Below are 27,267 nucleotides of genomic sequence, written 5' to 3' on the forward strand. Positions count from 1 at the left end.
CTCTCTACAATTAATTTATTCTCTCTCGTAATTTATTTTAATAGTAAATTTTCAAATCAATAATTAACAAAAAATAAAAATTAAATATTAATGGTGTTTCAAATCTATTAAAACAGAATTCAAAAAATCGGGATTCCTTTTATCTCTCAGTCTCGATTCAAATCTATTAAAAATATATTTCAAAAAATCAAGATTCATTTTATCTCTCTTCTCGATCTCACTTCTCTATCTCTTTTCTCGCTCATTCTCTCTCTTTGGTCAACAGACATTCAAAAAGAAAATCGTTGATTCATGCAAAAACGAAAAAAAAAAAGTGAAACAAAGAGGGAGGGAAAGAGGGAAGAATATGTACATTTTAATTTTGGGAAAATTTGAAGAGAGAAAGCAAGTTTAAAATTTGTAAAATTCGGTAAATTTTGTGGGGGGTTTGAAATCCATAAATATCTGAAAAATCTAAAAAGAGAGAAGAGAGAGGGGGAGGAAAACCTAAAAATTTGATATTGTTATGTTTTACCAGGAGAAAACTCTGAAAAGAGAGAACAAGAAAGATTGGGAATAGAGGGAAGGAAACATGAAGAGAGATGAGGGAGGGAGAGGAAGATGAAAATGGGGAAGAAAGAGAAGGAGAAGAGAGAAAGTGAATGATTCGAATGAAAAAAAGAGGGAAAGTAAAAATTTACCTCCCAGATATCGAGGGTAGTAATGGTCATTTGGTATTTGGGAGTGGGGACATATTTCAAACTGAGTCCGCTACTCAACCCAAAAACCCTAGATATATATCTCAAAAAAAGGACTCCGAGAAATATCTCAGCCTTTTTAGGCTCCAAAGAATTCAAAGTAATTCTTTAGATATGGTTAGATTTCTAAAAGAAATATGGTAAGAGGCATCACAGGAGAAATATTAGCTTTTAAATTAAGAATTGTCCTCAATTCTTGTACAGCATCAGAGATTTGTCAAAAATGAGAATCAATTTTCTCAACGAACTGTTTTGTTTACAACATGTCTTATAAACAGAAACACCCACCATCCAATTTCCAAATAATGAAAAATGTAAAGAGAACCAATAAGATAATTATTCGATGGTTCAATCTGTGCTGCTCAAAATGCCACTCAAAAATGTACAAAAGGCATAATCACAACATATAGAATTCATCATTCTTCAACATGCAATCTTTGTGTATTGGCATGCTCGGAAAGTTATTTTCCTAAAGTTTCTGAAGCTCATGTATACGATGTCCGTTGGGAGCTGTTCCCTTATGTAACATGAAGTCAACCTGCCAAAAACGAGGCGCCGAGCTTTCTATCAAGAAAAAATAAGAATACTAATTCGTTGGTGCAAATAATGAAATACCGTGAGCGGAAGGAAATTTAACACACCCCAAAAGGAAAAAGGCTAAAGACAACTAGCCGATGACCTACATCCATTCGTACAAACTTTAGAGGAAGATTGTACCATTTGGAAAAGGGATGAAGAGGACTTGAACATCTACGCTTATGGAGTCTCGTGTGTCTTCCTTCCACCACCAAGGCAACATGTATTCTAGTAATGTAATGTAGTTGGACTCTCATGTCGACCTAAGCGGCTGGTAACTTCCATGTATATATATATATATATATATATAGTTTACATTCTCTTGGATATTCATACCTAAGAATAGGTGTGGGGTCAGATCAGTCCTGGCTCAAATTAGGTGGTGTGCAAAAGAACTGGATGACAGCTTGAAATTTCAAAATACCTAATTCCCTATACCAACCTAAGATGAAGACTGTTTTCTAACACTAACATATTGAGGCTGCCAATGGTGAGAGAATTTTGAATATACATCATTCGGATTCTTTCTCGGTATTGGTACTGGCACTATTCTTTAACCAGAAAGAGTTTGAAGGAGCTCATCAGCAAAGGATCTCTAGAAATTTGGGAAGGTAAGTACTAAGTACCACAAAAAGGTTATAAGTCTTTTATGTGGACAACTTGTCTTCATGGCCTCAACATGATCAGTGACTTCATAGTCACTTTTGAGCACACAATAGAGCTATTCTGTAGCTTTTGTGGGAGGAGAGTCCGAAAGATTTTTGGAGATAAGACTTCTTCTTTTGATTCTTTTTGTAATGGTGTACAACATACTACTTTTTGGTGGTGCTACAACTATAAAAAATTCTTTTGTAACTATGACCTTTTAATGATTACTAAAGATAGGAAGAATTATTTTGTAGTTCTATTGGGTGGGGCTCCCTCTACCCGACCCTTCAGCAGATCTTTGTCTTTTTAATATAATTGTTTCTGGTTTCTTATACTACATATATATATATAAAGGATAGTTCAATAGTGGTATAAAGAATTAGATTAGATTCATTAATGTTACATCTTAGCATAGTTAAATGTATTTTCTCAACTTTCAATAAGCAAATATTTCTATATGAAAAACCTTGTTAATATAGAGTTTCAAACTCAAAAATTTCAATTGACATTCATCTTTATGCAGAATTAGTTAAAACTATTTCAACAAAAGTTATATTACACTTGGAAGAAGGCTAAATATATATTTTAATCCCTAATAATTTGAGTTTTTTTTCCTAACATTTATGCTATATTGCTTAAAAAGTTTTCTTCCATTTAGCATGATTCAATTATACATTTTTCGTTGGTGAATGTTAAAATTGGTTGATGTTAAACTTACCATTACACTGCCTAAAAGAATTAAAATAAAAGAGTTTTGCCAACTTTTTAAAAAATTGGAGGAATTAGAAAAATTCCTCTCTTAGATGACCGGATTTCTTCTCAAAATATTTGCAAACCAATTAGTATCATGTGGTGCAGGTTTATTATCAGCTCATTTTAATATTCTCCAATGGTAGAGTATAATTAAAGTTTTTTTTTTTTTTTCTTTTTGAAGTATATAATTGAAGAATGTTAAAATACAAGGGATTAAATTGAAACTTTTTAAACAACGGGACCAAATTAAAAAAAAAAAAAAAAAACTCACAGATATGGTGTATAGATCAAAAGAATGGATACCTGAAAAGACTGACTAAGTTTTTGTTTGACAAATTGATTAACCTCGGCTTTGTATTAAACACCTGCTCCAGCTTTAGCCTCAGATTCTAACTTTTCCTAACAGATGGTAACCCAACGATTCGTTATTTAGTAGTTCAAGAGGTCAAAAAATGCGATAAAGTTAACTGACACAGCCTCATAATTGTCAACAAACCTCGGTACTTCTTCGAATCTTCCTTGTAGGAGTCCGCATTGTGACGAATTCTTCAGCAGCTGTAGGATGAATACCCACCGTTGCATCAAAGTCGGCCTTGGTCAGACCAGCTTTCACAGCCACGGCAAATCCCTGCCCATTAAAACCCGGTACATAGTGAGCTTATGAATTAATCAGTAAGATAAGGGGGGAACAAAGAAAAAGTACTGATTTAAAGGTAGACACAGACACCTGCATGATTTCTGGTGAATCCTCCCCGCACATGTGCAGTCCTAAAACTTTATTCGTCTTTGCACAGACAACAAGCTTCATAAAAACTCGGTTAGGGAGCCCCGAGAGTGTAGCCTTTAGTGGCCGGAAGTTTGCTGTGTAGATGTCAACATCACCATGCTCTTCTATAGCCTGCAAATAGTTGAAATGTCAATGACATAACGGAAAACGTGCGGACGCTGATAGTTCAAACGTAGTATCTCTTCTTACCTGCTCTTCCGTAAGACCAACTAGTCCAATTGGTGGCTGGGAAAAAACAGCACAAGGAACAGCACTACGTAAAGAGTAAGATGTTCAAGAAAATATCACCAACAAAAAAAAGGCCCAAAAATGACAGATAAAAGGAATATGTATTTCAATGTTCAATTTAGAATGAATGCTTAGTCAAAAGTAAAAAAGCAAAAAAAAATTATTGAGGAAAAACAAAACATAACTCAAGGGTCTTCTATCTGTTTTTAAAACAACCGAACATTTAATTGATATTTGAAAAGTTACAAAGCAAGTAAACAAACTCCCTTAAGAAGCAAGACACTAAAACATCAAAAAGTAAGAAAACAAAAGCACATTACATTTAAAGTACCCTAAATCTTGTACATAGGGGACCCAAAAAAAAAGGTATTAAGAAACCCTATCGGCCCAACCCTTGATATTTTTTTCCTTTTGATAACCGGGAGTTGGAGCTTTGGTCCCCTGTACCCAAGGCACCATGCCCGCCCTAAGGCCCAACCCCTAGATATTTTAAGATCTTTTTTCAAACATGCTCTCATTTCGAGTCCAAAGATAAATAAATAGACGCATCCTATATTCCTTGAAGTGATTGAGGAGGTTGAATTTTTCAAAGATGTCAATGAGCCCACTCCAGATCGGAACTTTCTATGTATGTTTCAATTGCATCGATGACGTATTAAAAACATTTTCAAGAAACCTCCACCATGACCACTTGTTCCAAATCACCGAGAATCCTTCTTCTAATCTATTATCAAGTAGATCGAAATTTCCAATCATTTTCCCCACTTATCCCCTAAAATCATATTTTACCTCCCTTCGTGTGCTTCATTTCCCTTCAAAATTTTGGGTTTTACTATTTGCACAAAAAGTTTCTCCTCCCACCTACCAAATGAACAATTTCTAACCGAAGACATCCCTTCTACTGCCTCCCCTTCACCCAGCTTCCTCTTGAAATCACCCAACAACTCCCAAAACACACTCAAACCACCCTTGTAACACCAGTGGAACCACAATACATCTCTCAAGTCTCAACTACTTCAATAGAGGTAGTAGAAATTTCATGAACCATCCAAAAAGATCCGAGCTTCCTTTCCAAACAAAAGGTTCCTTCATCTCACCCTTGAAGAACTTCAGTTTCAAAGGATATTAAAGAAGATCCATCAGCGTTTGTTCCAACAGAAAACATTGCTCCCACTGCAATCTATATAGAAAGAGGCAGATTTCTATTTTCTTCTAACTTAATCAAGAAACCCCCAGGAACCAGCGATAGAACCGATGAAGGAAGGCTTACTTTCCATGATACAACTAATAAAATCCATGAACCTCCAAAGGAAAACTCCATTTTCACCAAGAGAGAAGAACAAAAATGAAAGAGAAGGTAGAGAAAAAGAGAGATAATGATCCATCGAAATCCCGGGGAATGTTATACCAAAGGAACTAAGCAAATTATAGAAAAAGGTGAATGATTGGATCATCACATCTACCATAATACATAAGAAAGGTTTTTTCTGCTCAAAGCCAATAACTGTATAATCTATTAGCATATCAGGACTCAGGAGAAACTCTAAATAAGACATACTAGAGAACTGCCCGTTGGAATCAAGAGAACAAGGGTCTTCTTTCAGTTGGATGACAGAAATGAAAGGTTTAGTTCACTTGAAGAAAATACTGATGAGTTACCATGAAAGTATCTTGACAATTCTGCAAACAGGTCATTTATAGACAACCTATAGGGATGTAAAGAAAAAGTCAATCTATAACTGAATTTATTTATTTTTGAATTTCTTGAGATGGGTTATTGGAAATGGCTCCCAAACTTATTTTTGGAAGGATTGTTGGTTGGGAGATTCCTCTCTTGCCTTGCTTTTCCCTCGGTTGTACTTCTTGTCTTCTATGAATGGTACGATCAATGGCCTCAATCACTTCTCTCGGGGTGCCATTCGTTTAACTTGGGTTTCAGTCATTCTTTGACGGATAGGGAGGTTTGCTTGATTTGGTTCAGTTGGTTTTGGAGATGAGGGTGTTCACTGTTCACCTTTGGTCCCCTGCCCTTTTGAGGGGTTTTCTTGTAGGTCCTTGTTTCCACTGTTGGGTGGCACTCACCCCCTCCATCTGCTTTATTTGCCTCGTTACGGAAGGTCAAAGTGCTTAACAAGGTAATTTTCTTTGCTTTGGTAGGTTTTTCACGGGAAAGTTAATCCTTAGGCATTCCTCCTTCATGCCGGAGCTGCAGTGGTGTAGAACCATATTCTCTGGAGTTGCCCTTTTGAGTCTTTGATCTAGACTTGCTTTATGGAATCTTTTGGAGTTAGTTGGACTCATAATAGTGGGTGTTCGTTGATGATAGAGAAGGTACTCTTTTCTTTTTTAACAAGAAACAAACTTTTCATTGATAACATGAAAAGGAAGAAAAAAGTTAAAGGATACAAGCTCCCAGAGGAAGCGAAAAAGGAAAAAGAAAAAAAAAAAACAAACAGCACATAGAAAACAAAAACCATAAAATTATGAGAATTGAAGCCCAAGAACAGAAGTTGAACACTGATTACAAGAAAGATCGCCAAAACAAAGGACAGACTGCTAAGGAGGAATCCAAAACCATTACTTAACATAAGCTAATCGCCAGAAGAGAAGAAACTGAAACCTCCCTCCACCAAGAGAAGACACAAAAGCGAAAGAAACTCAACCCTCAAAACTGTTGTGAAGCGGAACCAACCAAAAACCAGATGCCCATAATAAAAGCCTACCTAATTAGTGATTGGATCTAGGGTAAGGCCAACGTCTTCAAAAAATTTTAAAAACCTTTGATTTTCTGCACAAGAAGCTCTTTCGCCTCTCAAAGTCTGCTCCCGAGAAGGAGAAGGAATGGAATCTATTTTTGAAGAACAATGATTGTCCTCTGCAAAAAGTAAATTAAATTCCTCTCATAGGGAAACCTCTGATAAATCATCATTAATAACCGCTTCCTCCTCCAAATACTCTGCTGGATCTTCACTGCTAACAATAACATTGAAATCTTCTTCATCTTCAAACAAAACGTTATCCTTGATAGAGAAGGTACTCTTCCATCCACCGTTTTGCGATAAGCAACGCATCTTGTGGCAATGTGTCTTTGTTATGTGGAGATTATGATTAGAGAGGAATAGAAGAGTCTTTGTCAGGAGCATGAGAGGCCTTAGGAGGAGGTGTAGCCTCTTGCTAGATTTAATGCATCTCTTTGGGCCTCCGTTACTAAGGCTTTTTATAATTATCCTCCGTTACTACGACTTTTTATAATTATCCTTTAGGACTTGTCCTTATATATTGGACTCCATTTTGTAGGGGTGAGCATCATACCCCGAAAAACCGCCCCGACCGACCGAACCGACTCGGTTCGGTCGATTTCAACTACAGGTCGATCGGGTGTAAAACTGACCAGTCGGTCGGTCGGCAGTTCCAAATAAGGAAAAACCGACCGACCGACCGATTCATAGGTTAGATTGGGAAAGATGCCCGTTTTTCAAGGTGGTTTTTATAAAAAACCATGGGCGCTCACGGTTTTTAGAAACCACCCAACATTTTTATATTATTTTAATGGTTTCTCTTTCCTCTCTCATCTCCCATTTCCCCAAATCACTCATTATTTACCATTTCATTTATTACTCTCTTTCTTTCCTCTCATCTCTCAAAATCTTCTCCCTCACCATTTTCCACTCTTCACGATTTGTCTCTCTTACCTTTTCATTTGTCTTTCTTCTCTATCTTCTTCCTTTCTTCTTTCTTCTCCATCTTCTTCCTTTCTTCTTCCTTCTCCGTCTTCTTCCTTTCTTCTTCCATTACCATTATAGATTTTTTTTCTTTACCATGTCTTCTTTTCTTTTATTTCTCACCGACGACACAATCTTTCGAAGTTTTCTTAGTTCTTTTTTCTCAACGACAATAATAGCACACTTGTCAGTCGCCTTCGCCGGTCGCCCTCGCCGTCCCAACAGCCCCAACCCAATCATGACAGATTGCTTAGTTAAACCGACCAAAATAAAAATATATTTGTCGGTTAAACCGACAAACCAACCAACCGAACTGATCGATCGGCCGGTCGGCGCCAAACTGGAGAGGGAAACCGTCGGTTTCCAATGGAAACCGACGTGGTCGGTTTCGGCGTCGGGGTCGGCCAAAAACCAACCCCGACCGACCGATGATCAGCCCTACCATTTTGTATAGCTACTAGCTAGGTAGGATTTAGAGCCCTCTTTCTTGGGCTTTTTTTTTGGTATGCCCTCTTGTATACTTTCCTTTCTTCTCAATGAAATCAATTTTTCATTTAAGAAAAAAAAACATCTTAAATAGGTAGACTCTGGAAATTGCTACAAAGAATGCCTCTGAACTTAGATGACTTGATATCATGTTTGCAAAGAAATAGTAGGAGATAAAAGATCACAATAGGAAGTAAAGACTGCGTTCAAGAGAGTTCGTAAAATGACACTACAAAACTTACTAACAAATTATCACAAGATAGATACCTATAATTAGGTTTTGTGGGCTCATTCTGAAATAGGGTTTTTGCCAATGCTCCTCCCTCCATTAAAGCAACAGGAGTTAGGTTTATCCTATCTGTAACATCTCCAACAGCCCAAATTGAAGGAACTGAAGAACGGGAGTATTCATCAACCTAAAAAGACAGAAAATAAGGTTCATATCAGATTTATGCAAAAGAAACGAACACCAAGAAGCAAACCAGAGTCACTACCTCAATTGCTCCATTCTTGGTCATTTTTACGCCTACTTCCTCCAACCCCAAGTTCTGCAAGTATGAGTTGGATTAACTAAATTAGCAATGACTGGTACACTTGTCACCACTTTCAAGGAAATAATGAGACACTCGCAAAGGTTTCTCTGCATTGTTTGTTGGAGTAAAATAAAAAATGCTGAAAACATAAAAATTTAACTACTAAACAACTTTTTTTTGTTTTTTTGTTTTTAATATGAAACCTGATACTTTAGTATTATAAACAAAAAGGGCAGTATAGCATAAGGGCTGGGGGTAGAGATAACCCCCACCCAAAAGAAGCTAACAAATGGCTTTCCAGTTGTTTACAAACATGGAGAAGCTATAGTTACAAAAGAATTTTCTATTTGTAAGACACCGCCAAGAAGCTGTGTGTTGTACATTCCTACAAAGAGAGTCAAAAGAATAAGTCCTATCTTCAAAAGTGCACTAATTCCTTTCAAATCAAAGGTGCCAAAGAAGAGCTCTCGCCGCACTATTTCAAGGAAATCTAGCCTTTCTAGGTAAAAGGCAACCGATCAAGACTTCAGGTAACCAACCATCGACATGTCTTGGAAAACAAGTCAAGATTCCAAAAAAAAAAAAAAATCCAGTAGAAGGAACCAGCCTCAGGCTGCGAAAGAACAATGCACAAAAAAGGTGGTCTAAGGATTCACCATCACTATTGCATAAACAACAAAAAGAAGAGGAAATTGTCCAGCTTCTGCCCTTCTTCTGAAGAACCTCATGGGTGTTTAGACTTATATAGGCCAAAGACCAAAACACCTTGATTTTCTTAGCCCTTAGGAATTCTAAAATTCTTCAAGGAAAGGGGGGCCGCTGAAAACTAAAAATAAACAGATTTTGTGGATAAAGCTCCTCCTTTTCCCAAGGACAATAATCCTTGTCATCACCTTCTCCAAGCCTTACCACATCCAACAGTTGAATGAGACCCACCCAACTTCCCAACTCCCTATGAAGAGACCTCTACGAAGGCCTAAATCCCAATCTCTTGAGGTCTCAAGCCAACAATCAGTAATGGAAGCTTCTTCTTTCAAAGATACGCTGTAAATATCTGGAAGGCAGCTTGAAGAGTATTATCCCCTAATCTTAGAAAGCAAAGATGTTTACCATGTTCTGTTCTTTTTGATTACTTACACCAAGAAATTTGCACACTACATTATATAGTCAAAGGAAACTAGCTTATGCTTTGGTGGGCTAGTTATGAAACTTAGTTCTATTAGTACAGCTCTCTGTTACCTATTGATTTTGTTGCTGTAGTAACAAGTAGACTCAACTCCATGATTACCTAGGATCAAATCTTGCATATTTATATCCATGATCATTTCCTCTTTCGAGATTGTTCTTTTATATCCTCTTCCATACATATTTGATTTAGTTGTGAGTCATGGGTACGCTAGTCAATAGTTGGGATATCATTTCCTCAACTGTAATAGGAAGGATTCTTCTTATAAGTCAACAATACAACTACAATAGAATAAGAAATCAATGCAGTTTTTTTCTTCAAAAACAAAAGGTGTGCTTTCAACCGTTAAAAACTGTCGTCACCTATCCAGGTTCACTCGCTTATCATAAGGTGGTTATAGGAAATACAAATATTCAAGCATACTTTGAAGACATATTCAATGCAACAGGAAGAGATTTGCAATCTTGATACTAGCCTAAGGGAACTTTCATCAATATTGTAATATTTTACCTTTGTATTAGGCCTGCGCCCTGTCGCAAACATAACATGTGAAAAGCCTTCAACTGTTCCTTTGTTAGTCTTCAGAGATAATGACCCATCTGCTGATTTAACGATAGCCTGTGGTACCTCCTCTGTATGGAACTCAATTCCTCTTAGAGACATCTGTTCTGCAACAAAGTCTCTAATCTAGAACAAATAAATTTAAACATGAGAGCTTTGAAGTGAAGGAAAAGAATCAAGCAACCATACGAAATTAACGTCAACATTTACCTCTTCATCGAAGCCTCTTAGCACTTTTTTCTGCCGTATAAATACATGAACTTCACTTTTCAAACCATTGAAGATGCCAGCAAACTCTAGAGCAATGTATCCACCTCCAACTATAGCAATCTTCTCAGGTTTGGATGGCAACTCAAGGGCAGCATCAGAATCTATTGCATACTCACTGCCAGGAATGTCAGGAATGAAAGGTCGCCCCCCAACTGAGACTAGTATGTGTCTAGCCGAATAAAGCCTTCCATCTACATCAACCGTGTGTGCATCCACAATCTGTAGATATTATGTTGTTGAAATTGATACATTTAACAATTCCGTAACATGTTCAATGAACAGACCTTTGCTAGCTTGATCTCAAGAGTTAAAAGGGAAAGAAAATGTCGTACATCTCAAAAAGTTCTGTGCAAAAACAGAGTATTAAAAAAGGAAAACAGTAACATTTAGTGCTAAAAATTGTGAACTCACAGTGTTGCCCCACCTTTCCACGGCCTTCAATCAATTTGACACCAGCATTTTTTAGAACGCTCTTGTAGATACCAGTTAGTCGTTGCAACTCAGCATTCTTGTTAGCAATCAAGGTGCTCCAGTCATGCTTTGGTTCAGAGTCATATTTCCATCCAAAGCCATGACTCTCTTCAAATTCATGAGCGTATTTTGATGCATATACAAGTAGCTTCTTTGGTACACATCCTCGAATAACACACCTGGAAATCTAATAGTAAGATGACAGACATAGGAATTGAAAGGCATTCAATTTTAAGAACTCAACATAACACAGAATTCAAGAAAATAAAAGCAAAAACATAGCAAGGATTCAGACTATATACACTTTTTTAAAGAACTACCATACATTTCAATGATTTTCAAATTGAAAATTTATTTTACTTAATGATATAGATCTTTGAAAGACAATAAGATAGAGGTGATGAAACATATGACACTTCAGAAAACCGACGACACTAATTACGCAATTATAATATGTAATGCTTTATAATAATGGATTTGAAGAAAATAAAAAACCCAACAAACATTTCTCTAGGATTTATTTAATATCTCAATCCAAAGGCGAGGATATGGAAAAATCACATTTCTTAAAAAATGTTATACATTTAACAATTTTCAATTTCAAAATTTATTTTAGTTGATGATATTGATATTTGAAACACAACATAACACTTCAAAAAACTGATGAACAAATTACATATTTCTAATATGTAATGCTGTATACTAGTGGATTTGAAGAAAAGAAAAAACCAAATAAACGTTTTTCTCTCTAAGAGGTTAACATCTAAATTCCTTCAAACTGTTCTCCCTCCTTAGAATAAAAAAGTACACCATGTCCTCCATATTGAGAGTAAAACTGTAACACATCATAACGAGATGCCCCAACATAAAAAGAACCAAGGAAGAGGAACCAACGGGTAATCGATGCTTCACTTCCACTAGTAACCATCGTCAATCTAAACATAGTTCAATAGTTAAGTTATTGGTTTTTTTTTTTAAAATAATAATAATAAGAGACTGAGCTTTTATTAAGACAAATAAAGGAATGAACAAGAGCATAAAAAAAACCATCCTAACGTAAGGTACTCCAATCTACAAAAGAACTCCAAACTGATCATTACAAAACTCCTTTGTAACTGAGCCCATGAAGAAGTACTAAATCTTATAAGCTCCCAGGTAGCCTCCCAACACTTCTCTAAACTCCCAGGTATCAATAGTTAAGTTATCTCTACCTCCCATCAAATTCCCACCTCTATTATTGATGTAATGTTCTAAGAAAGATTGCACCTCTCTCTCACACACACAGAACTGCCTGGGGGCGCAGGAGAACGCTTCAGTGAAGCTCCACAGCCCAATAATGTAATAAAACCACATAGTTTAAGTAAGAACCCATAACCCATGTAAGAGCAATTCCTAAATTCTCATTTCATACAACCCTACCCCACATAAAGAGTTCTTCATTCACACATTGAAAACACCTCAATCCAGATAAGCTCGAATTGCAAACAAGACAATCAATCAGAAATTGCAAACTTACGTCCCACCAACACCTCCAGCGGTGTCAGACGAAATGGTGGAGAAAGGAAGCTCGCAAACCGCCACCGAAGCACCAAAATTAGCAGCGAAGCGAGAAGCTCGCACACCCCCACTGCCTGCGCCGATAGTAAAGAGGTCAAAATCATACGGGCGAAGAGCTTCGGCGCCATTTTCAGACTCGGCCCGAACTACAAGCCCACGGTGGCGATAGAGGCGATGATTAGAGGTGAATTGAATGAGAGGCAGGAAGCGGTGGGAGTGGGAAAGAGGGGCTGCTACAGGCTTAGGAATGGAGAGAAATGAAGTTGATAGAGAAACGGGGAGGTTTTTGCAGAGAAGGGTGTGGAGGGTCTGCGAGGAAGAGAGGGAAGCGGCCATTTTTCTCTGAACAAAAGCGCAATTCTATGGATTTCTTCGTGGGTCTGTGCTCTGTACCACTTCCATCAATGGGGAAAAAATTTCGATTGAATATGATATGGGTTGTGTGATTTGTAAAGAGTGAAGACCAATCAGTGGGATTTCTTTTGGGCTTTGCATAGCAACTAGAATGGCGTCTGGATTCTTAGGAGGAGATTTACAAATTTTCTACTTCTGTTTCTTCAGTTTCATATTTGAGATTTTTAGGAATCTTTTAAATTTTATTTCATTGTGAGTTATGAACTCTCTCTGTGTTGGAGACAAGGTGAAGTTCTAGCAATGAAAATTTTGATTACTTTCGATGGTGTTTACCAAATTTATGAATGTAATCAAATGGTAGAATTCACATTAAATTTTGTAATCCCATTACACTCATAATTTTTAATTAGTTTGTTTTATACTTTTATAATTTGTTCTCCATTTATACTCCAATCTTTATTAGTTGATGAGATTTTATTATATAATATTAATACTAATTAATATCATTAAATTTTTTAAATAGATATTATTACTTTTAAATATTAGAATGATAAAACTGTTTTATTAAAGTTTGGTTCTTATAATAAAAAAATATTTTATTTGATGTAATTTTATTTTAATTATTCATTAGGTATTAATATTAGATAAATGGTTATAATAAGAAATATTTACTATCAATAATATAGTAATAAATTAAATTAAAATTTATTATTATTGTAATTAAAAAAAATAGCACAATAATATATTTGTAATTAGCTAAAAAGGAGAAAGGGGTATATTAGTAATTATCATATATCTGATTCCGATTCCGATTCCAGACAGTTTTAATAAACAACATCAAAGGAATTCTGATTACGATTTTAGAAAATTTCTAGTAAACAACATCAATGGAATAACATTACGATTCCGATTGATTTCATTACGATTGATTTTCATTACGATTGCGATTAAGTAAACGTGGCCTAAAAGAAAATTTTTATTAAGTTGAACCAAAAGAAAAATAATAATATTTTTTCCCTAAATTTGGTGGGGTGTATCAATTTTTATTTCAAAATTTTCAATTTCATCGAATTACATTTTAATTTGAACACAAGTGTTATAATTTTCGCAAACTTTAGAAAGTGTAGATTTTCATGGGTAGAATAGGGTTAAAAAAAGTATTTTTCTTTTTAGGTGTATCAATAAATTATAAAACATAAATTTTGTGTTGTTAGGATTTAAACAAAAATAATAAAGCTGAAATTTTATTTTTATTTTTTTGTTTTTGAATGTGTAATTTTGGATAGAGTTATTTAATGATCGATTTTGTGCCCAATGAAACTTAATTTTCATTAAATTAATGAATCTTTAATCCTTTTTATTTTTATTTTTGCACTAAATTTAATGGATGAATTAGTAATTTGATTAGAGAATAAAAATTGCAACACATATCTAAGTTTATGTTTTAGTTTAATGAAATTGAAAATAAAAAATTGATTTAAAATAAAAAAACTAATTGGTGTGATTCACCTCGGAATAATTCATCCGAATATGGGACAACTCATCCTTTCCTTATTCAATTTTTATATTTCCTTTGCGAAAAAAAAAAGAATATATATATATATATATAGTTTTATATTTTCTCTCTCATCTCTTGCGTGGGAGATCTACACTCCTTTTTCATTAAGAGCAAAATATACTTTTGATATTGGTGTCTATTTGGTACTGAAGTTTCAAAATTTACATTTATAGTTTATAAGGTTTGAAAAATATTCTTAAAGGATCATTGCAAGCTTCTTTAACCAATAGTTGATTAACGGAGAAAAAGAAAAAAAAAACCACATAAAGAACAAGTCTATATGGCACAGCTTCCACAAACCGTACCTAAACAAATACCTAGCTTTATGCCCTAAAACGTACCCTGAAGCTTAATTTGAGAGACTTTTTATAATGTGCATCAAGGAGAACAAACACTATCGAGATGATAATTATAAGGTTTGCAAGCTAAAATCGTGCAAAACTCCATCAATAAACAAGTTAAAAAAACTTGCCTAGAGCTCAACGAATTGAAATGATATATAATTCCAATTTTACCCTTTGGAATGTTGAGAAGAAGTAGGACAAGTGGAGAAAGAAGTTACAAGCCAACTTAGAATACCCAAAGTCAAATACTCTTTTAAGGATTATTTAGGATTTCTTTCGAGTTTAAACCCTAAACTAGTACGTTTCTTTGTGTTTCTTATTGTATTCTTATTGTAACCTTCTTATGGACCTAATCTGTATAATAGTTCTCCGACCCAAGTTCAAGGTTATATATCTTAGTTATGTTCCATCCTATAAAGAGTTCACGGAATCACTAACTAAAGTTTGCTTTCATAAACTACCGAACAAACTTGAAAGTTCAAGCTTTTGCCAAAGGCTCCAACCAAACTAATCTGCATAGGGCAGTTAAAACTTAAAAATCATCCAAACATACCCTTAGTTTGTAATTTGCTAAGTTAATTAAAAAGAGAAACACAGGCAAAATATTTAAACATTTTTTACTTCTTTCTACATTGATATCCCAACAACAGGCTTTGATGATACAAATTCAAAAGCTTATACGAATTCGAGCCAAAGGCGAATATCCACAACGACGATAACAACAACGACAACAATAAAATGGCGATCGAGTTTTGCCTAAAGAGACAAGCCCGATTCCTCATCCTCTTCAAGAGAAGAAGTGTAAACGATGTAGAATGACCATATGAGACCAAAAACCCCTAAGAGAATCCAAGCAAGAAGATTGTTGCTCAAACCAAATGGAAGGCCAGTCCCTTCTGTGCTCAGTCTCTCATCCACCAGAGCCATGGCCGGGCTCGACATCGTCGTCGCCACCGCAGCGATCAACGACGCACCCATCCCGAGGCTGCTACATTTGTTTTCTGCTTCTTTGCTTGCCTTTCCTTCTTCCATGGAACACCTCACTCCTCCCTTCTTTCCCAACGCAGGCAACCCTACCATCAAAGTCATCAAAATATAAGAGCTTAAATTATAACATTTTTGTTTCATTTGTTATGATTTAGTCACTTACATTACTATTTTGATGCCTGTTTTTTCAATTTAACATAAATTAATGGAAACTTTAACATTTTTTTTAGTACAAATTAATGGAAACTATTTACATATGCATTTGTAAAACTTTAACATAAATTATATATATAAATGGATTAGTACAAATCTATGACTACTTTTAAAAAAAAAAAAATTTAGCGAGTGAAGCGTAAGTACAATAATAAAATAATAAAATAGACATTTTGAAAGTATAGATGTCCAAATTTATGTTTTAAAAATCCTATGTACTGTTTAAATGAACTAAAGTCGAAAGTACCGAAACCTTTATTTGAGAAAGAACCGCGTGCATGAACAAGTGAATGAAGTCCCGAGGTTTTTCGTCTTAGATAGAAATCAAACATAAAAAATTACATAACAAAAAGCAATACAAATACTATACATTAACCTAAACACTAAAATTTATTAATTGAGCAATATTTATAAAAACAGATCATAAAAAATCAACTCATCAGCCTGATCAGAAGAGAAATGGGGAGGAACTCACCGAGAAGGAAAGGGGCGGATGAAGCCGCCGTCCGGGGGCGGCTGTGAACCGGAGCAGTGCGCACGGCAGCGGCGGCGGAGGTGACGGCGGCCATTTGCTTTGTGTTGGAGGAGAAAAATGAAAAATCAAATTTTTTTGGCAGTGGAGAGAGAGGAGTAGAGATTAATATTATTTTGTTGGTAGAGAAGTGAGACCACACAATTTTGTAGATATGGAGACAGCCATTCATTTGATATCCTCTAATCTACCAGTGGCCTATTGAGTTTGTACACGTGTCGGCTCATCCATTTTTGGCCAATAGATTTTCATCCTACGTGGACTTTGGCAAAGTGAGAAATTTGCCAACACTCACTCACGTTCCTTTCATATCAAACAAACGTGATGCTCAACTTTGATTGATATTAGGCTCGGTTCATTTATTTATGTTGTTTACTTATAAAACTGTTTGGGTTGGGTTGAGTTGAAATGAGACATAATACCTGAACTATTTTGGTTTTAGATTTATGGATTTATCCATGTACAAATTTCTTATGATTCAGTAAAAATTGTTTGAGTTGAAGAAATTTACAAATAGTAAATGACTAATATATGTAACTGAACATAACTCAATGGATAATGGATAAGACATCCTGTGGTTATTGAACTAAGAAAAAGGTAAATGGGACGATCGTAAAATTCCATAACCAAACTAGTAGTTTATAGGTAAATGAATAGCCTCCTTTTCTCATTCTCTTATAAATCCTCCGTTGCATTTCCCTTTTTAACTATACAATATTATAAAAGAGCAAGACCAACTTCAATCTTTATTGGATCATTTTTCTTTTTTTTAGCACAACAAGTGGGCTGGACCAATCGAACTCGTGACCTCTTGATCAGAGACAGGTGCCAATTATCGCTAAATGAAACTCATGTTGGCTTATTAGATAAATTAAACAGAGTACCAAATAGCTTAAAAACTAAAAAAATACATTTCTCAAACTAAAATTAAATTAGAAACTAAGAACATCAACTATGAGCAGGGACTAGTTTAGTTTAAAAAGCTAACATTTTCTCCCAACCAACGATATCATATATTTCCATTTCTTTTCCAATTCTCAATCACTTTTCACCACACCCATCTAATAAAGCAAGCACAATCATAGAACTACAAGCAAACCTTTCTTTTCCCTCTTTTATTAACTATTTCAATTGTATGGTGCTTTAAAAGAATACTGTAATTCATTAATATGGTACAAGATAATACAGTACAGCAGACTAATTACATTACTAATTTCCAGTGAGATTTGATTCTTGAACCTTGCTATCATCCTCTTTGGTGCCGTGTAACTTTTCTTGTATGCTTTTCGCGAGCCCCGAAGCCTCCTCATCGAATTGTAGAATTTTTCTCTGCAAACTCTGCATAGCCTCAATGTTTATAGTCCACATATCGATGATTTGGTCACACACCATACAAGATTTACTAATGATAGAGTAACGCGTACCTCAGATGCCCATAAGCAATCCCTTGCCTTGCGGGGAATTATGTGAATGTGAGTCTGAAAGTTTCAAACTTACACGAAAATTAGCAAAGATGAAACTATCTATAATGCTTGCTAGAACCGCCATGAGTTGGTCTAGAGATCGAGAGAGCAAGTTAAAATATTAAAATCACATAGTAAAATTCTTCGTAATCAAATATTATAATGTCACGTGATTGTAATAGGAACGCTATTAGGATAGAACTAAGAATATTATGAGTATTAAAGGTATATTAGTAATTAATTAGAGAATTTGTTAAGGGGATTTGTTATAAATAAGGTCAGTGGGAAAGGATTGAGTGAGCAAGGTTTATGTTCGAGTAAGAATACTCTCTTTGAGAGGAGGATCCAAGTAGTAGTTATTATAGTTCTTCTATCCTCTATCTTTCAATCTATTTAAGTTGTTTGAGTGTTTGACTTCTATTTTTGTCTCGTAAAATTAGTTGAGGTGCATTATGCTCCAGGCTAGTAAAATTTAGCCTAAATGTGCAAGTTCACGTTCGTTCACTCGAGCATCATTAGTGAAACCTATATTGCCCTCAAGGGCCATAGAGAAGAGTAAGAGAGATCTATTACAACTCACATGGAATATAACTTGACCAGCAGCCACACCATTGTTTACTAACAAATTGAATGAATCTGCATATGATATAAATTTATCTTCAAGTCAGACTAAAACTCCATGAAACAAGCAACATCCACCACAGATTAAGAAATGTCATACAGATCAAATTAGAAGAGGACATCCATTCTGATTCTACGTTTCTGGTTCAGACAACAAAAAATGCAATATAAAAGAAAAACTAGACAAGGACATCATCTCCACATAAACGTGACCCGGACTAGAGATACACCAGGTACTTTGTGTTAGCCAGTTCATGAGAGGGCAAGGGTGCCTGTGTTAAGTTAGAATGTGTACGTATGTGGGGTCCATTGTAACTAAGCACGCTACAAGTAAGTGTGTGACTTTAGATAAAGTTAGAAGAATATGAATAAAAGACGAAATATATAATAATCTATCAACTTATGTTTTTAGGTTTAATGGTAGTTTGACATGGTGTATCAAAGTAGAGGATTCTGTGTTCGAACTTTTGTCATGTCATTTCCTCTCCAATTAATATTAGGATAACCACTTGTTGAATTTTGTGCTAATTTCCTATTAGAATCCATATATATGAATTAAATTTACCAAATCCATCAACTTAAGCTTTTGGGTTGAGTGGGGGTTTATTCGTCCTTAACATGGTATCAGAGCAGGAGGTCCTGTGCCCGAACCCCTGCATTGTTGTTTCCTCCCCATTTCTAATGATTTCCACTTGTTGGGCCTCGTGCAATTATCCAAACCCACAAGTGGGGGGAGTGTTAGAATCCATATATACAAATGAAATTTACCCAATCCATCAGCTTAAGCTTTTGGGTTGAGTGGTGATTTATTCTTCCTTGGCATTTCCAAACTCACAAGTAAGGGGAGGGTTAAAGAACAAAAAGATATAATATACCGGTATTGGCGGTATCAGTTTAAGCTTTAGATTTATCTAAACGAATAATATTTTGAGGCTTCTATGGTGGAAAGAAGGTACCCTTTTGGTAGTTGATAGATTGGGAGTGAGAGAAAGTCAAGGACCTATCCACTGTTCCTTGTCAATATATCTCTCTCTTAAGAAAATAAATGAGTCTATCAGATTCATCCACATTTTAGGTATTTTCATGTGATCTAAAATCCAAATGCAATGCCTTGGCTATTAAAAAGAATTTGGAAACCTTGTACGATTTTTTTTAAAAAAGAACCATAACTTGGTGACAAGATTGAAAATATTGGGTGTAGTTAATCTTTTATCTTCTCAACAGTAAGATTACAGGACATCTACCCCTTTTTACGAGAAACCAAACTTTCATTGAAGAAAATGGAAGAATACACAACATATAACATATGTATTTCAAACATGCCTGAATTCCCAATATATTACATGACGAATAAGACTAAGAGATGAAAAACTAAACAAGTGAGCAAATGAAAGGAAGACTTATGCATACAAAGTAGCAAATAGATAGTTCATACCACAACCAGTAGACTTCATGATTGCATTACTAATGAAGGGAACTTTCGAACACATTGCAGCTATCACCTGTTTGATAAGTGAATAGGAGTTAGAGAAATATAAATGCACAATTCATCAGAAACTTGACCTATATATATATATACACAGGTTAAATAGTAAGGGCAAAAAAATATTAGGTGAAAGCAAAGCTTATGATATAAGCTCTATGAGATAAGAAAAAATGGAGAAAGATGAGCATAATTCATCTGAGGTCTCTTGAATGCTTGCTTTTTCTTACATAGACAGATTTCATTGAAAAAATTTTGTTTTTTTTTTTGACAATTACTCTAGAACAGAGCTTCAGTGGATGATAACTTACAGATGGAGGCGTAGCTTCCAACGAAGAGTAATGAGATTTTGGTATAATTAAAGAGTGCCTGGATGGAACATAAACAATGAAGAACAGGGAAAAAAAACCTTAAATTGGTTAAAAAACTCAACTCGACATAAATCCTAGTTAGATTAGGAAGCATTAAGTCACATTTAATGTGTCAACTATACAATGCCATGGCCACATCAACAAGGAATTGTATGATAAGGGAAAAATAATTTTAAATATGTCCTAGTTAGATTAGGAAGCATTAAGTCACATTTAATGCGTCAACTATATAATGCCATGGCCACATCAACAAAGAATTGTATGATAAGGGAAAAATAATTTTAAATAAAGGGCAGAGAGACGGAAGTATCTAAAAGAATCCAGATAAAGAATGGAACTTCTTTAAATGGATATAATAAGGATATACCTCTATTTAACTACCACAAAACTCAAAAGCTTAAGTTGATAGGTTACGATAGTGGATCTGGAAATTAGAACAAGGCTCAACAAGTGATTATAAATATTATTAATCGGGAAGGAAGGGGTTTGAACATAGCATCTTTATTTTGATGCCATGTTAAACTACCAACAAATCTAGGTATGGTGTTTTTTTTTTTTTTTTGAACAAAAGACGAACTTTTCATTGATAAAATGAAAAGGAACAAAAATGTTCAAGGATACAAACTCTCGAAAGAGTGAAAGGAAAACATAAAATTCATAAGATACAAAGAAAGAATCTAAAAATCAAAACTACTCGGGCCTAATAAAAGCATACCAATTGGTAAAAATAAGAGAAGGGGAGTAATGAGAAAATGAATAAGAAAGAGAACACCAATGAGATGCTTTGAACTTGGCTTGAGGTAATTGAACAAAGATCTTCGTTTACTCTTGAAAAGCCGCAAATCGAAATTAGTGATTAATACAATGATGCTAGTAATATAGTGACATGATAATAAGATATCATTGAGTTAAAATTAATAATCTTACACCTGATAAATTTTTCTTTATTCTTTTTAACAGACTAGATAAAATTCAAAATTAGTGAATGCAATCAAATACATCAGTAAGTTACTTGAGGTATCAATGTAACTTATAAACACATCTCGAGATATTATCACACATAAAATCATCAGACAGAATAAATCCATGCTTGTCTCAACATAACAACCTATATAAATATGTATTGCATCTTGGATGAATGATACCTTACCCATTACTCAATGGTCTTGTATCTAATATACAAAGGCAACTATCATCTTCATAGAGCTGCAAGTTGAAATAATTTAGGTGTAAGAAAAAAAAAATGGAGAGTTAAACTAGCTACTCATACCTCATTATTGTGCACTAAATTTAACAGTAACTTTTTCATCAGCCATGAGAAAGGAATATGGACTTCTCTAATTAAACTTATAAGATTGCCTGATGTAGCTATAAGGGAACAATCACTTTTTTTTGGGTGATAAGACTGAATCTTATGTTGAATTGCTGAAAAGTAAAGGATAAAAGAAAATGCAGACAAAAGGAGTTTATATTGCTTCAATTATTTCAACAACATCAACATTGGTTCAATATGATTGTACAAAATAATCACTTTTGCATATTTAGTAACACAGGATATGGCTCCATTTGATAACACTTTCATTTTTAGTTTTATGTTTTTAGTAACTATGTGTGTTTCTTCCTAATTTCTTTGGTATGTTTTTCATCTTTCTTAAAAACATATTTGAATTCTTAGCCAAATTTCAAAAACTTGTCTTCTATAAAAAAAACAAAACCAAATAATTAATCATAAGAGAGAATTTACAAAACGAAGATGAGATTTCCTTGACCAGCCAAAGAGATTACAAAAAGGGCTCCAATTTGGCAGTAATTCGTGTCAAGCCATAATTACAAAATAAATAAATAAAAATAAAAAAAGAAGAAGAATGAAGAAAAGAAATACATAAGTGAAAATAGTATATATAAACTCAATTTTCAAAAACAGAAGACCAAAAACAAAAATAGTTATTATATGGGGCCTATAGTTCAAAGTTGCATTTCAATTTCCTAGCTGAGCCAATAGTACTTCTTGAAAAGCATTTTGTCAGATCAAGCCTAAAACTAAAACCCCACTATATTAATAATAAAAATGATACTTATTGTCAGACTTTTATTATTCTATATTGCATTTAACAATACTCATCACTCATCACTTGTCAAACTCAAACTTCATCCTTAATATATAATTGAGTGAAACAGAGGCTACAAGATAGTGCATCTTATGAATATTTAACCAAACCAGACAGAGAAAACACAAATCAAAATAAAACAAAACTCAATGAAATGTAAGTATCTTTAGAAGATAGTAACATTTATAAGGAAATAACAGATGAAATCCCTAAATACCAATGTTTGAAATGGCGAAAATTAGCTCTTCTATTCTATATAAGAGGCTTTAGTTATCAAAGTATGCATATAAACTACGAGCTGATTTTAATTATAAATGACTAGAACAAGAAACTTCACTTAAATATAAGCACTTCATAGTGATGGTGGTGCATATTTTGCAATAGGAGGGAATAACTGGTTTGTTTGCTTCAAATATCCCCTATCTAATAAAGCAAACATAAACAGATGACATCAAAAGTTTAAATGGATAAAACAAACAATTAATACCTTTAAAGCAGGCGATTCGCCACGTATAATCCTGCAGAAAACACAATCATCTTGCAGACTCCCCTTCTGAGAATCATGAATTAGCTGCTCACCCTTGGATCCAGAAGCACAGTTTGAAGAGGAAAGATGTGAGAGAGGAGCTTGGTTATGTCCCAAGTTGATCGGGCAGAGATGCGAACAGAGAATGGCAAGCCTCCGAGCCTCCATTGACCATTCGAAGCAGAAATTATTGCAGTCAAACTGTGAATCGCCATAAGTATATACTGTAACACATGTAGAGAATTTGATAAAACAAACAGAGCCACTGTGCTATGAACTTAAAAATCTAGAGAAGAAAAAGGACAACAATGAACTGTGGATATTATGACTCAAAGGAAATGAACTGTCCCCGTGAATTCGACAGCCCTGAGAGTTTCCTTCAGCTGTAATCAGCTTATTTTTTTAAGTACTCCAGAAAAATTTATACAGATCAAACTACACTCTATTTAGTCATCCAATCATCACCTATAGACATTATGTAAATGCCTCTCTAGTAGCCATGTATCTTCCTACTCTTACACAATTAACCCTTTACCCCTTCCTTGCATCTGGAAAATGTGAAACTTAAAAAGTGAGTCCTGGCATTACCCCACTGAAACTTGAAATTTTTCCTCAAGGTGGAGGTCAGGAAACTGCTGGTAGGTAACATCAAAAAGTTCCCATCTGACCTCAAAATTACGCAAACTTTTCCAAGCGAAACAGTGCTTGCAATTATTCAAATTTATCAATTGGCTATGTCCACAACCCCAAAACTTCTTTGCCTCTTCGGGCTCCACAAACAACTCAAAACAGGCAGTCAATTGAGGAGGCAAGGTAGGCAAGCATGAGTCATACCAACTGATCGTCACAATTGAGATTTGAGAATCAAAGAAGACAAGGTGAATGTGTGAGAGACCTATTAGGAGTAGTTTGGAATAGTATTAGTATTCTAGTTAGGGGTGTTATGGTAATTAGTTAAGGGTGAGTTTGTTATAAATAGAAGTATTAGAGAGAGAGGGAAGGTATCTTGGGAATAGTTTATGGCGAGGAACTTGAGAGAGTTCTTGGGAGAGAGATAGCCCTCTCGAAGGCTATTGATATTGTAATTTCTTTTTGATATTGCAATATAGTTACTTAGTTGATGTTTTGGACAATCTAGTTTGGAGGACACCTTGACGATACATGCCAGAACAAAAAACAGGCCATAGAACTTAGGGGTTGACTCCTCACTCCTCCTTTCTGCAAAAAATTTTAGCCCCAAAGCCAAAGGTTCAAGAAAACCATATCCCCAGTTTTCTACTCACTATGACAATACTTATCTTCGGCCAGTTTCATGTGCTGTTGAGCCCTTAGTAGGTGAATTTTAAGATAATCTAGAGCTGAATCCTGCTCCTCTAGCATGTCTCCAATGGTCAAAATATAGGAAGAGCCATTCTCATAAAGGAAGCAGTGGCGGAGGTGCCAGCCCATGAATTTTCTAAGCACTTGTTTAACTACCTCAGATTGTGCAACGGGGATGATGGCTGTACTTTGCTTAAGAATAATCTCTTGAACTTGAACCTTGAACAATTCTTCCCATAAGTGATTCAAAATATGATTGAACGTGGAAAGTTACCCAAGTGATCAGACCACATCCTTTAGAAAGATTTCAAGTACCAGTTGGGGAAGTGTTCAATTCACTCCATTAATACCACTAAGATTGTTTCAACCCCAATAGAGTGATGTAGCCTCTCAATGAAATCCGTGGTCATATCATCCCAAATTGCATATGGTAATGGTATGAGCTGCAGTGATCTAGATAGTGAAAGACCTTAGACTTTCTTGCAGTTACAGATCTCCCAATCTTTATCAAAGGTGGCCAGAGACAGTCTTCCACATTTAGACCCAATACATATCTGCAGCTCAGTACAGCCAACGGAAAAGCAAGGATAACAAATAAAACCCATCTAAGTATAGTATAGGACAGAGCGCATCCACCACCAATTATCTGACCCTGATAGTACTAGATTTCAAAGTTGAAACCCATGAGCTCTCAATACCAAGCGCTAGAATTAGTTCCCAAAGGCTTTTTTGGTCTATACAGACAATGAACTTCTCTCCAACCAAATAAGATCTCCACTTCTGAACCAACAAAACCGTAGTCGTCAACTTCCTCTCATACACTCAATTTTGGGGCCCTTCTGCTGTGTTGATACCAAATAATTTGAGACAATAATTTCTCATACAAATATACATATCTAGTGCTACCACAGTACTCAATACTCACAAGTTTACCTCTCATTAGTCGGCCCCATAAGTAGAAACAAGAAACTATTCAGCCAGACAGGATAGGTACATGGACTCAAACAAGATCTACAGAGTTCAATTTCTCTATTTTTGTTCCTCTCCTCATCTTTATGTTTATATTCAAGTAAGTTTATAAGTAATAAAATAGCCTTTTCCCTTTTTTCTCTTTTCTTTTGAACCCTTTAGGATTTAAAGAAAATGATACTTTTAGCTCCATAACGATTGAGAGAGGAAAAAAATAAAAGAAAAAAGAAAGACATGTTTTGCTAAGGATTTTTATGCACCCAAGAGTTGGAATCCTACCTGAGTGTATTCTATTAGACTATTACTGAACTCTTGATTTCCTCTGAAGAATTATTTTAAATAGAGAAAAATAAGTAACCCCACTTTAATTATAAAATGAAAATATTAGATTGAACCACTGAGGAGAACGAAATGGTGAATTAATAGTTAAAAATGATAGAGCAGACGAAATGTACCAAGTTATGAGTTAGATATTGAATAAAGATGTTGCTGCAATATTTAGCATACTTTGATCATTTGAAACCATATCCAACAATTTGCACTTCCTGACTCAAAAGTATCTCTAGCAATCATTACCAACTCACGTGGCAATAAATTCTTTTTTTTTTTTTTTTTTTTACTTTTTCATCATTTTTTGACTTCATTTTTTCAACTTTTTCACTCTTATATACTTTAAATTCTATTTTGGTCATTTTACTTTTAGCTTTTTATTTATTTTGATCTTTTGTAATTTCAAAACGTCCATTTGGACCATTGTACTTTTAGTTTTTGTACCGTCCCCGTACTTTTAAAACGTAGCCGTTTTGGTCCCTATCTACATAACTCTAACATAAATTTTATACCCTAAAAAACCCTTGAATACACAGCTATAAAAATATTTCAAAATATTTATTGAGTGCAATGTTGTGATAAAAAAGAAAACAAGGCATCAAAATGGGGACCAAGAAATGGACAAAGGACAAAGATAAGGTTTAATCCTTAATTCTTCTACTTCCCGACCTAAGTCTTACTTTCTTCTCCTTTTGCTTTTCTCACAAACTGACGCCTTCCCTTCCTTTCTGCCAATATATGCATATCTGAATATTCTCCCCTCAAACTTTTTCAAAAAAAATAAATAAATAAATAAATCAGGTCAAACAACAGACATGTCCTTCCTTTCAAAGGTTTGACCAAATCACAACAAACAATTATATAATCTCCGGCCAGACAAAGCATTAAGTTTCAAGAACAGAGTAACTCGTCAAATGCACTAAAATTATCAGGAAGGATTGCCATTCACCTCTCCCTAGCTTCCCGATTCAGCACCAAATCCTTTAGCTCCCTTTTCCACCCGATCCTGGTATCAATCAAATAGCTCCATACCCACCAAGAATTTGTGCCAAAGTTGGTGCTGCAAGGCCCATTTCGCCACTAAGTTTGGAACCCAGATGGGAAATTATGCGGAGAGAGCTCAGAAACTAGTTGGGTCAGAGAGTGAGGCCGAGAAAGAGAAGAAAAGGGTGGCTAAAGAGAGAAGGCGAAAGCGTGGGTTTTAGAGAGTTTGTGGGTGTGGGTGTGAGAGAGAGAAGAAGAGGGAGAGATGAGATTCCAAAATGAATGGCTGCTCTGTTATCTGGATTCACTTTGTAAGATTGGTTTCGGCCTTTTGTTTTGGGATCGACTTCGACTTAGCATTATTGGGGCTCAAATTGTTCATCTTATGGGGACAAAAAACAATTAAAAAAATACATTTTGTTCCGTAACAATGTGACAATTAATTGACACATGAGTTAGATTTCATTCTCTTAATTCAAAAAAGAAAAAAAAAAGTACAATGTAAAACAATATTAACTAATTTATTAATATTTTTGTTATAAGTTTTAAAATATTATATAATTTATCATATATTATATTTGACATGTTT

General features: G+C 34.9%; 3 protein-coding genes across 4 annotated transcripts; all 3 read right to left on the minus strand.

Moving 5' to 3' along the window:
• Positions 1–892: 892 nt before the first annotated feature.
• Positions 893–13,040, minus strand: GR (glutathione reductase). Its single transcript, XM_022300107.1, has 11 exons — positions 12,475–13,040; positions 10,912–11,137; positions 10,428–10,706; positions 10,167–10,343; positions 8,432–8,485; positions 8,205–8,353; positions 3,691–3,754; positions 3,442–3,612; positions 3,211–3,342; positions 3,018–3,113; positions 893–1,275 (listed from the first exon to the last, which is right to left on the minus strand). Exons 1-10 carry the CDS (start codon positions 12,849–12,851, stop codon positions 3,072–3,074), a joined length of 1,671 nt encoding a protein of 556 aa, XP_022155799.1. The 5' UTR covers positions 12,852–13,040; the 3' UTR covers positions 893–1,275; positions 3,018–3,071.
• Positions 13,041–15,374: 2,334 nt separating this feature from the next.
• On the minus strand, positions 15,375–16,631 carry PSBW (photosystem II reaction center W). The gene is made up of 2 exons (XM_022300108.2): positions 16,447–16,631; positions 15,375–15,844 (listed from the first exon to the last, which is right to left on the minus strand). The coding sequence occupies exons 1-2, from the start codon at positions 16,538–16,540 to the stop codon at positions 15,528–15,530; spliced, it is 411 nt and encodes a 136-aa protein (XP_022155800.1). The 5' UTR covers positions 16,541–16,631; the 3' UTR covers positions 15,375–15,527.
• A 960-nt stretch (positions 16,632–17,591) lies between these two features.
• On the minus strand, positions 17,592–27,016 carry HINT3 (histidine triad nucleotide-binding 3). Of its 2 annotated transcripts, none has more exons than XM_022300126.2 (8): positions 26,644–27,016; positions 23,037–23,299; positions 21,592–21,647; positions 20,382–20,439; positions 20,023–20,089; positions 18,547–18,602; positions 17,928–17,981; positions 17,592–17,841 (listed from the first exon to the last, which is right to left on the minus strand). In XM_022300126.2, the coding sequence occupies exons 2-8, from the start codon at positions 23,241–23,243 to the stop codon at positions 17,713–17,715; spliced, it is 627 nt and encodes a 208-aa protein (XP_022155818.1). In that variant the 5' UTR covers positions 23,244–23,299; positions 26,644–27,016; the 3' UTR covers positions 17,592–17,712. The 2 variants fall into 2 exon arrangements, with proteins under 2 accessions (XP_022155818.1, XP_022155819.1); XM_022300127.2 differs by having other exon boundaries at positions 23,037–23,276; positions 26,644–27,015.
• Positions 27,017–27,267: the final 251 nt, after the last annotated feature.

Source organism: Momordica charantia (assembly GCF_013281855.1).
Source record: "Momordica charantia cultivar OHB3-1 chromosome 9 unlocalized genomic scaffold, Mcharantia_2.0 BLBB01000009.1, whole genome shotgun sequence".
NCBI classification, from domain to species: Eukaryota; Viridiplantae; Streptophyta; class Magnoliopsida; order Cucurbitales; family Cucurbitaceae; genus Momordica; species Momordica charantia.